Source organism: Lacerta agilis, chromosome 14 (assembly GCF_009819535.1).
Source record: "Lacerta agilis isolate rLacAgi1 chromosome 14, rLacAgi1.pri, whole genome shotgun sequence".
NCBI lineage: Eukaryota > Metazoa > Chordata > Lepidosauria > Squamata > Lacertidae > Lacerta > Lacerta agilis.
In genome coordinates, this window is record NC_046325.1 from 23,257,126 (window position 1) to 23,269,027 (window position 11,902).

At 41.5% G+C, this 11,902-nt stretch overlaps 1 protein-coding gene across 1 annotated transcript; it reads right to left on the reverse strand.

The window, feature by feature from the left end:
- Positions 1-1,543: 1,543 nt before the first annotated feature.
- Positions 1,544-11,871, reverse strand: LOC117057796 (vomeronasal type-2 receptor 26-like). The gene is made up of 6 exons (XM_033168637.1): positions 11,690-11,871; positions 10,612-10,785; positions 7,938-8,655; positions 5,365-5,592; positions 3,897-4,023; positions 1,544-2,445 (listed from the first exon to the last, which is right to left on the reverse strand). Exons 1-6 carry the CDS (start codon positions 11,869-11,871, stop codon positions 1,544-1,546), a joined length of 2,331 nt encoding a protein of 776 aa, XP_033024528.1.
- Positions 11,872-11,902: the final 31 nt, after the last annotated feature.

The window sequence follows — 11,902 nt, forward strand, 5'->3', positions numbered from 1 at the left end:
ACCTGCAAAATGAAAAGGTTAATTGTGGAAGGTGGGAGAATCCTGGAGCCCAAGTGGTGCTTCCCAGGTATGTAAAACCTTCTATTGTGTGGGTCAATGTTCCCTCCCCTTACCTGGCCAATCCCCCTGGCAACACCTTCCCCAGGTGGGATTGGGCAGCTGACTGGGTAGGCAGAGACCCCATGTATCCAGCCCAGGAAGGTGAAGCCAGTCCAAACTACCAGGAGCTGCTCTGGAATCCAGGCGGCTGTGTGCAACCACGCAAAATGTGCACCCTGTTAGATGCAGGGAACAGTCATTGTCACCCCCTCTACCGTTCAAGGTTTCTTGGAACCCTCCCATTCCTTTACTCCCCATCACATATATCTGTTTGTAATAGAACAGAGCAGGAAAAAGTTCAAGAGGCATAGTAGCATTTTAACAGAGCATAGCCCTCTCTTGCTTTGATTCTTGGCCACCCAGATTACCTGCTCCTATTTCTGATGGTAAAGGTAAAGGTAAAGGGACCCCTGACCATTAGGTCCAGTTGCAGATGACTCTGGGGTTGCGACACTCATCTCGCTTTACTGGCCGAGGGAGCCAACATACAGCTTCCGGGTCATGTGATCTGCATGACTAAGCCACTTCTGGCAAACCAGAGCAGTGCACGGAAACACCATTTACCTTCCCGCCTGAGCGGTACCTATTTATCTACTTGCACTTTGACGTGCTTTCGAACTGCTAGGTTGGCAAGAGCAGGGACCCAGCAACGGGAGCTCACCCCATCACAGGGATTCAAACCGCCGACCTTCTGATTGGCAAGCCCTAGGCTCTGTGGTTTAAGCCACAGCACCACCCACGTCCCTGATGGTAGAAAGTAATTATTCTGCATTGTTTCCAAAACAATACATAATGAAGTTCTACTCAGAGCCCCAGATTTCAATGCCATAGTACATTTGGGTAAGCATTTTGCTACCAAATATCTTTAAGGCAGGTTCAATTAGCTGCTCTCCATTATTGTAATGGTATTCTGTGTCTTGCATCCATATGACACTTCCAAGGGAGGGTTTCATTAAAAAAAACACCCAGGTATCTAAATGAAAGAGTTTCTTCTATAGCCAGCTGATCCAGGCAGCATATTGTGAACTGCCCTGAGATCTTCGGATGATATCTCCAAAAGATTTTTGAGACAGAATCAGAGAATAGAGAAAATCACTGAATCACCTAATCAAGGTTGAGAAAATTCTGATCCTAATTACTAAAGAGGGGGTGTTTACTATATCAGTAAAAACCATGGGAGCAAGAATGCCACATTTCTTCACTCCTCATAAGGTTTTAAAAGCATTCATCATTCTACCATTTAAACCTACTCTGACCCTCATTTCTGTGTTGCTGTATACTTCTGGGATGGAAGTTTACCTTTTTTAAATTACGGAGTGTTTCAACAGCTATGAAAATATTCTGTATTGAGAGAGAAATGTTCGCAAACCTTAGGGGGTATGGACACACACGTATGGATTGCAGACTATGATAACTAGCAGTGCACATTATTTGGGCACAACATTCAAGTCTTTCTTCTCATCAACTGTTCCCTGCTGTTCAGCTCAGGCTTCAACAGAATTATGTAACACTTTGGAGAAAATATGCAAACCAGCAACCCAGCACTGGAAGCTAAGATGGCAAATATCTCTACAGCCACCATGTATTTTCCCTTGGAGCTCACATAGCTTGGAACAAAGGACAACCAAACACTACAAAACACTAGCAAACTGAATGTGATAAACTTGGCTTCGTTGAAACCGTCTGGCAACTTCCGAGCAAGGAAAGCAACAATGAAACTGATAATAGCCTGAAAGCCCAAATAGCTCAAGACACAGTAGAACATAGCCACAGACCCCTCATTGCATTCCAGTACAATTTCTTCAGGCATAGAATTTTTTTCAACATCAGGGAATGGTGGAGTGGTTGCCCACCATATAGAACAAATAACTGCTTGGATAAGGGAACAGGGAAGAACAATGAAAGTGTCCAGCTTTCTCCCCGCCCACTTCCTCATCTGGGATCCTGGCTTGGTGGCCACGAAAGCTAGAACCACTGTGATGGTTTTTGCAAGGACACAGGAAACAGCCACTGAGAAGATCATGCCAAAAGCTGCTTGTCGGAGGAGACATGTCACCTTCTGAGGCTGTCCAATGAATAGCAATGCAGAAAGGAAGCAGAGGAGGAGGGAGAGGAGGAGAGTGTAGGTGAGCTGCCGGTTGTTGGCTTTGACAATGGGAGTGTTGTGATGTCTCAAAACCAATCCTAGCACCATAGCCGTTATCAAAGAAAAGGAAAGAGCCAAAGATGCTAAACTGATCCCCAAAGGTTCTTCATAAGACAAGAAGCTTATATCCTTGGGAACACAGGAATCCTTATATTTGTTTGGGTAGTTTTCATCTGTGCATTCATGGCAGTCATTCATATCTGTGGGGGGATATCTTTTTAACAAGCCACAACTTTTCTACTTACAGAATATGCATATTAATTTTATTCAACTGCATTCATAAACCACTTAATATTTTAGAAGAACACTATATAAAAACAGAAAAACAAATATGAAACCATTCTAAAAAGAAGAAAAATGACAAAGAAACAGGTGAATGAAAAAGGAACAGGTGGGACTGTATTACAGAAGTAACAGGGTCCATATTTATAGGGTAAAATACCACATATTCTCTGCAAAGTACAGACTGAATTAAGAATAGAGTTGTCAGCGACAAACAGGAGTCTGAGTGGGCAGAGGAGGCTGGTGAGGAAGAGTATCATCTGGGGAAGGAGACACTGTTTCGTGGGGTCCTCTTCCACCTGCAAGGTGGCTTTGTTACATATCTTTAAGTACCAGGCAAAAACATTTCCTCCTCTCCCAGGCCTTTGCTAAGTAAACAATATATGGCCTTTTAAACTGTGGGGTTTTATTGTTTTCATTTGTTACTATGGGATGTATTTTTGTGTTTTTATATTGTAAACTGTGTTGTGATCCTTGAATGAAGGGCAGTATAGAAATTTAATGAAGAAGAAGAAGAAGAAGAAGAAGAAGAAGAAGAAGAAGAAGAAGAAGAAGAAGAAGAAGAAAGCATAGGAGATGGGGGCACACAGTTGCATTAACTGTACAGGTCTGCAGAGGTAGATTGCCTAGACAGCTAGTTAGCAGGAAGTAGTGTGTATATCCCTTACACCTTAGGAGCTGAGTGCTTTCCTAATAAAGAACTAAAAGTGTGTTCAGGACAGTTATGTTAACACCACTCCCTAAATATATTTTTATTCAATCAAATAATTATGATGAAGAGATGGAGATTAATTTCCATACCCAAAATTGTAAAAAAAAAAATGTCAGCTAAACTTTGAAAAATGCAAAGGGTTCTTTGCTTAGGCTGTTTACAAGAAGTTAGGAGCTTGCAAAGAGCCCTGTTCAGCTTTATGCAAGCCCCTATAATGCAGCCAGACTCACAGAGGCTGAAGTCAGTGCCTACCAGCTGATAGGACCTGACATAAGCCTTCTCTTTTTGCTTGAACCACCTGTGCTACAGAGTTCACCATGTGCCATTCCATAGCACAGCTGATCCCAGATAGTTTGGTTTCAACCAGCTGCTTTTTGGCAACAGTGAACCCCACTTTAAATTTCCCAACTGGCAACACAATTTCTTCTGCCCCTTATCTGACATCACATGTTACCCTGTATATCAGGTATTGAACAGGTTGATGTCATTTGGGGACAATGGCCTCAAGGTCACCCTGCTATGATCTTAATAAGAACTTCCCCTAGTGTGGAAGGAGATTAAATACTGGTCCACAGGGCTAGAAAGAATCGTCACCACTGCTTTATATGTATGGTTTACAGCTGATGCACTCATTGAACGTTGGACTACATTGCTTACCTTTCTTATCTGAAATCTTCCCTTCAGGACAGGGGATGCATTCATAGCAGCAGAACGGTTCCCCTTCCTTCACTTTCTTGCTAAAACCAGGATAGCAGCTCTCACTACATACAGAGTGAGGCTGAACCTAAACCATAAATGAAAGAGGACAATGCCTATTTTGAAAATAATTATCTTAGACACTTGAAGGTACTGGGCCTTTTCACTGTTTGTGAGGAAATTTGGGGCTGTTATTCAATGTGTTCTACAACCATGCTAATACTGGACATGTTGGGAATGTAGGTAATAGTGCTGTGCCCTGAATTTGTATGTAACCTCAATGCTGAGCTGAGGGAGCCCCTTGGACAGATAAAGAGTTTGTGAACTGAAGCAGGATCTCTTCAAAGCACCCCAAAGTGAAGCAGAGGCCTCTGAAATGATTCTGCGCAGACCTTGTGTCTGGAAAAACTGAAACATTTGTTCTCAAACGTGCTGCAATTTTTACCTCCTCCTCCCCAAACAGAGCAATTGCGGTGAGGGGGGGGGGGATTCTGAAGAACACCAGACAGGTTCAGGGTGGGGGGACTCTGTGATTGACACATCTAATTCCTAATGAGTGGTAATGCATTTATCATGGCTTTTCAATCACTGTGCTTTGGGAAAGGGCAGGGTAAGCCCATACATGAGGCAAAGCAAGGTCACTGCTTCAGGTGGCAGGATCCACAGGTGCAGCAGACTTGACCTCCAGGAAATGCATAGCACACTGCAGGTGCTGTGCACTATGCATTTGAATCCTATTTATATATCTTTAGGAATATCAGAAATGAAAACCAATCATTCAAGTTCCACTCTCTCAAATGGTAAAGATGCCCCTTTAGGGGAAAATAAACTGTAGATAGGCTTCTGAAATTAAGCATTGTTCACCCCTCAGAGTGGAATGATATGCCTGCAAATAACAAAGACTTCTGCCAAAGATGAAAAATACAGTTTTAAATAGTTCATCTATCCCACCCCTCCAAAGAAAACCTCACTTGGGGCTGTGTTTTCATTTATAAATATTGCTTTTCCACTTAAGCATTTCTGCAATACATTTTCCTTAAATATCTGATATCATATGACTCCTAGTAAGAGCAGATCCACTGAAATCACTGAACATAATCAAGAGTACCCATTCCATTGATATCAGTGAGTTGGCTTTGAGTATGACTGAGTTGAATACCATGCAATAACTGCAGTTCCACAAATTACAACAAGAAGGTAAAAGAGGTGCCTATGCAGGTAATCCTCCTCCATTCTCTTGCTAGAGAATATATTGATCAATACATAAACAGTACAGAAATCTTTGGGTTTTTTTGCCTTAATAATTGTTTTTACAGGTGAAATTCAGTATTTTTCAAGGGTCGACCACTATCAGATGAAATCAACTTTGCATATCAGGTAAGCACCCTTAATAAAATGGTGGTAGAACATCCAAACAGCCAGTGCCTACCTGGTTAAATGATCTTGGCCAAGTTATCACCTTCTCATTAATGGTAAACCTTTGACCCTGGGGAGCCAGGGGATCCATCATTCCAACTCTTACTCTATGATAAGACTGGTTGGAGGACTTGACCCAGTTGATAACATCAAACCCAGCTGTTAACTCCCCATTCTTGTCAAAAAAAATCTTGTCTCCAGCACTGTTGTTAAATGTGACACCGCATAGAAAGAGATGGAGCTAGATTGAAAAGGACAAGAAAGAAGTTTAGAAAAGGTTGTAATTTGATCTTGGAAACTGAAGAGTGGCAGATAAGTGCTCACTGTTTTTGACCCAAAGTTTTCAGGAGGATGCATTGCATGAATCAGCAAAATTACAATGATGGTGGGCACAGTCCAGGTCTATGGGTGGGCACAGTCAGGTCCCGTATTCACCCGTAGCTCAATCTAGGGGACTCAATCAGTTTGGCCCATGCTATCATCATCATCACCACCAGCACCACCACCATACCAGTATGGCTGGAAGATGAGCAGAAGGAAGGACATGTTGCATCTGCTACCTTCACTGTGAGCAGAGTGGGATCAATTCTGTGGGATGCTTCTTCCAAAGTGGCTTTTTGCAGGAAAGCCACTTGTAAAAGAGCACCCTGCATCACGCATGATAAATCCCATTGCTGTTGCATGGAGGCATTGATCCCAGGGACTGTTGCTTCACAAGTGGCTTTCCTGAAGGGATGTCAAATGCACAGACCCCTCTGAATAGGCATGATTTGGCTCCAGACTCAGCCAACTCCAGCAAGTTTATGGAACAAATCTCTGTGCTGAGCTCCACCTAAAGTCAGCACTGAAAGCAGTGGTTTTTCTGGGGGGGGGGAGAGGATGCAGGGGGACGCATACCCCTAAATATTTTGTGAATCTAAGTTTGGCCAGTATTTCAATATGAGTAGGAAAATGAGAGTACCCCTAAACATTTTTCTTTTTTAAAGCACTGATTGAAAGTATATACTAGAGATGAGGAAACTGGAGCCTTTCAGATGTTATACTCCATTTCCCATCATCCTTAACCATTGCCCATACTGGCAGACAGTGAAGGAAGCTGGACTTCAATTGCGTCTGGAGCATAGCAGGTTCCCCATACTGTATATGGTGTAAAAAGTTAGTAAGGTGATAGGTGAAAAGTCACAGTTGGTGAATATTTGGAGCGGAAGAGTCCAGAGATGGAATCATTTTTGAAGAACAGAAGAATCAACTCTACCCCTCTTCAGATATGATTAACCTAAGAGACAACACAAGGAGAGCACAGCTGCTGAGAGGAAAGGCCAGCACACTCAAGAGGTTAGGTGAAGAGATTGCCTCAGGCATCAGGATCCACAGGGACAGCAGATTCAGCCTCCAAGGCAGAGCTTTCCAAACTTTAATGCTGGTGACACACTTTTTAGGCATGTATCATTTCACGGCACAGTAATTCAGTTTTACTAGCAAACCGGAGGTTTAACTAACCCCTTATAAGAGATAGGGACACATACATAAAGTGTAAAAGTGAAAGGTATGGGGACACAATGTATCTCTTGATCTGCCCACTCCTGATCAGGGAGGAGCACAAGGAGTGTTTGTATGACACACCTACATACTGCAGCCAACACATTAATGTGTCACAACACACCGTTTGGAAAGCTCTGCTATAAGGAATGCAACACCTGCTACTGCTGCCAAGGTGGTAGCAGCAGCTGTACCATGTTCCTTGCAGGCTAGATTCCATTTTTTTTGAGTCAAAGCAGCAAAGGCAATTATGGACAATTCTCTCTCCCTCTCTAATCCCCAGCACATGGGTACAGAATCAATTCTAGATGCTTCTCCAATTCTCCAGAATGTATTTCAGCTTGTTTTGGGGGCGAGGCACTGCAGAAGGTAAGGAAATCCCCCTCCCTGTGAAAATACCTTTACCTGCTCATCCTCCAATAGCAGATCCCTCCAACTAGATCAACAGTGCTTGGGGGCCCAACTGTTGCCTTCCCCAAACACTAGTGGGTCTCACATTCAGAACACTGAAGAAAGCTTGCAGCTGTTTCATGGCCATTTCCTTGACCAATGAGAGCCATTAATCTGTTTTTAAAATGATGTGGCCATGTTAGAATTCATAATGCTATCGAATGGAATATTATTCCTCACAACAATATTCAAAAGAGTTTGCTTAACAGGGGAGAAGAATAATATTAAGATTCTTTATTGTTGTGAACTCGTGAAAATTTTATTTTATTTTTTTATTTGTTGTTGATTTGCTAATTATAAAATCTAATCAAATATGTTAGATTATGTCAAAAATATTATTTCAAAAAGTGTGTTTTAGTTTTATACAATCAAACCGTAAAAAAAAAAGTTTAGCCTGGGAGTTGATGCCACAATAACTCATAAATTGATCCCAATCCATTCAGTTTTACATTATGGTAGTAAACTTGGGTTTACAAGTTGGAGATGGCAATCAGAGAAAACACATTCTGTGGTATCATTTCCAGTCAATGGCAAGAGGAATGAAGATGAAAGTGTGAACACAAAGAGTGAGTTACAAGGTGATATTCTGTCTCTTACCTGCCAGCACTGTTGAGTCTGAAGCTTCATTCCTCCTCTATATCTGACTCTGGATGTAGACATAGCATGTAAAGCATGGGCCACAGCATAGACAGCATTGTAGATGCTATAGCTGTGGCTTGTCATTTTCATTTCAAAAAAAGGTCCAGGAAGGCTCTCCAGCTTCTCATTCCCAGTGCAAATATCTCCCTCCACCTTGCCCCCACCTGTAGGGAATTCACAAACAAAAGCCTGTTGCCAAAAGTCCTTGATAAATCCATCTCCTATTACGCTGGAAGGGTTTCTGTCCTTAACAGCCTGGGAAAATGCTGGGAGGTCATTGGAGTGAATTGTAAATAACAGAGAACCATGGATTAGTTCTGTATCCCATGTCTTCTGATAGACAAATGAAGTGAGCCCCACCTGGGCTGTTGCTATCCATACTTTGGGTTTATTTGCCACATGTTCTAATTCTGATAGATAGTCAAACCATCTATAAATTGTCAAAGAATAAGATTCACCATGGATCACTATTACATTGGCATGGCTGTCCATGATTCTGTCACGTATTTTTGCGCCCCGGACAAACATTTCCAAAATTTCTGTGACGAATGTTGGTCTGGGAATTCTTTCTATGAAGGCCAAACAGATACCATTCTGGGCAAAAAGTGGAACCACACTTTGCACAAATTGTTCTCCATTGTCAGTTTCCATAACACTGACCCCAATCCACATCCACCTGAAATGTAGAAGCAAAGAGAGAATTCCCTCATACTGGAGAGCTTCCTTAGGGACCATCTGGTAGAAGGAAGCACTTGGCACTTTACTATTCACCACTGGAGCAGAGCCATATATGAGCTAAACAATGTTTGGGCAGAGAAGAGAAAGAATATGAATGACATTGTTTTAGCAATACAGTTTTGAATGTTCAAAGCATGATCACATATTCCTACATGAATCAATTATTTCTCACCTATGGATATGCTTGCCTTTAACATTTACTGAGGCATTACTACAAAGTGGAACTGCTGTACACCTGCCTCCCACCTGCAGAACTTCCTCCATGAAAGATCCACTTCTTAACTTTTTTTTGGCCTTGGTTCTTGTAAGCTGCTCCCAATAATGTAATTTATTTTACTCCAATTGTTCTCATGTGTCACTTCTTCCTTTTCATCCAGGCCTAGCTTTTTTTATTCATAACCCATCAATAATGTATCATTAGCTTGGATCTGATATTCAGACAAGCTATATGGTCCATTTAATTACAGTGGTACCTCAGGTTAAGTACTTAATTCATTCTGGAGGTCCGTTCTTAACCTGAAACTGTTCTTAACCTGAAGCACCACTTTAGCTAATGGGACCTCCCACTGCTGCTGCGCCGCCAGAGCACAATTTCTGTTCTTATCCTGAAGCAAAGTTCTTACCCTGAAGCATTATTTCTGGGTTAGCGGAGTTTGTAACCTGAAGCCTATGTAACCTGAAGTGTACTTAACCCGAGGTACCACTGTACTATAAATGCCCACGGTGACATTTTTGCACTGTTTGTTCTATCGTTTTCAACCCGGCCCATCAAGGGTTAACACAGACTCCAGATTGAACTGACTGAACATTCCATGAGTGGCGAGGCAGCTGAATGTTTAAAGACAATGGGCAGCCGTTTTGTCAGTTGAGAGGGTGCTTGGGAGAGGGAGTGTGGGGTGGTTGAAAAGAAGGTCTGTGAGAGTAGGTTTAGGTTAGGTAGTTGTAAGGTTATCTATTATATGATTAACAAAGATATTACCACTGAAACTAAGCTTGTATGCAAAGAAACCTTAATGCAACCATTACGATCTTAAGCAAATAAATTTCCATCTTTAAAGTGCCAGTCAGAAAGTTGTCTGTGTTGTTTTCCACCAAAGGTACATGAAACTCATTTGTGTGGATACTCATTTGTGTGGACACTCATTAAAAAGACAAATGATAAAAATGATATTGTATGTTAATGTGAGAATGTATTGGATGTATTGTGTTTTAATCAATAAAGTTTTTGCATCAAAAAAATAATAATAAAAAGACAAAACTTCCTTCAAGAGTGGAACTGTGAGGGTGTTTATTCGAGGTGCACTGTGAGGGCAAAATAGGCAGACAGACCCAGGGTGTCACAAAGTTACCTCAGGGAAGAGGCGAGCTTTTACATGAGGGGATTTCTAGTGGCTGGGCCCCTTATACTGTGGACACAAGGGATAGTCTCATATTTAGCCTAGTGTTTAAAAGGGTACCTGGCCACGTTGATGCTGGAAAGGGACTCTCTTTTATTTAAAAAGAGAAAGGTTTACAGAAAGGCTAAAGGGATAAGTGGGAGTTTAGTTTTACCTAAGAAAGCCCCGTTAGTCCTTTTAATAAGTGAGAGGACGAAGATGTAAGACGAAAGGAAGGGTCCTTCGTTTTATCACACCCACATTTCCATTTTCGAACAAAATCTTATCCTGTCTTACACAGAGGGAGATGGAGAAAAGAAAGAAAGAAAGAAAGAAAGAAAGAAAGAAAGAAAGAAAGAAAGAAAGAAAGAAAGAAAGAAAGAAAGAAAGAAGATATCACCTGTGGAATCTTATACATATCCAAGACCACTGCCACATGAAGTGAAGTTTGGGAGTCCAGTCCCCCAATGGCTGCTATCAGATTTTTTTCAGTATCACATATGTAGTTGGGGACAAACTTGCTCAAGGCAGATATAAGAAGCATTGTGGCATGGTACGTCCACTTGGCATTGAAATAGCTGTCATAAATAAGGAGTCCCAAAGTGGTATTGGGTAAGATCTGAGGGTTTTCATTTATCTCCTTTACAGCAAATGCCCAGGCCAGAATGTGCTGGTAATGCTTAGGCACCACACTACAAAGAAAGTGGTATTTTGAATCAGAAACATAGGCCACACTTTGTAAAATTATCACCACAAAACTTCCATTAGTGTCATGCATTACTTTATTGATGCAAAAACATTTATTGACAAGATCCACATCATGGAACTTTCTAGGCATGATTGGAGAGCTAAACAAAATCAGATGATCATATTCAAAAATTGACATAACCTGTACTTGCTTAAGTTAGGTGCCTGTTTAGAGTAGGAGGGCAATGTGTCCAGAGGAGGGCAACCAAAATGGTCAAAGGCCTGGAAACAATGCCTTATGAGGAACGGCTTAGGGAGCTGGGTATGTTTAGCCTGGAGAAGAGAAGGTTAAGGGGTGATATGATAGCCATGTTCAAATATATAAAAGGATGTCATATAGAGGAGGGAGAAAGGTTGTTTTCTGCTGCTCCAGAGAAGCAGACACGGAACAATGGATTCAAACTACAGTACAAGAAAGAAGATTCCACCTAAACATTAGGAAGAACTTCCTGACAGCAAGAGCTGTTCGACAGTGGAATTTGCTGCCAAGGAGTGTGGTGGAGTCTCCTTCTTTGGAGGTCTTTAAGCGGAGGCTTGACAGCCATCTGTCAGGAATGCTTTGATGGTGTTTCCTGCTTGGCAGGGGGTTGGACTGGATGGCCCTTGTGGTCTCTTCCAACTCTATGATTCTATGATTCTAGGATGTACTTAAGCAATGGATAGGGATCAAAACCATTAGAAGATATTTCACACAGTGATACATATGCATGTTAATGTTTATAACATTCTTATTCTACACTAAATAACCATTTATCAATAATAATAATAATAATAATAATAATAATAATAATAATAATAATAATTTATTACTTCTACCCTCTTTCAGTGTTAAGTATTTTATGTTCTTACTTTATCTCATCATATGATGGTGGTGGTGGTTCTTCATGGAAGTATATTGGACTGGAAATGATGAAGCTGTGAGAGGCAATGCCACCAATGATGAGGTCTCCTTCCTGATGATAACTGTGAAGTGGAATGTGTGAGTTGTGGACAATCTGTGGCTTGCATGTTGCATGAGGAAGTCCTGTCATCAGCAAGACTAATAATAAAATCATTCTTGAT

Excerpts from the sequence above, each read along its gene's own strand:
- LOC117057796 (XM_033168637.1), bottom strand. The coding sequence starts at position 11,871 with ATGACAGGACTTCCTCATGCAACATGCAAGCCACAGATTGTCCACAAC. Across the intron at positions 10,786-11,689 it reads CCATCATATGATGAGATAAA|TGTGGTGCCTAAGCATTACC; the intron begins GTAAGAACATAA and ends CTTTCTTTGTAG. Across the intron at positions 5,593-7,937 it reads AGACTCAACAGTGCTGGCAG|CTCCATCTCTTTCTATGCGG; the intron begins GTAAGAGACAGA and ends TTTTCAATCTAG.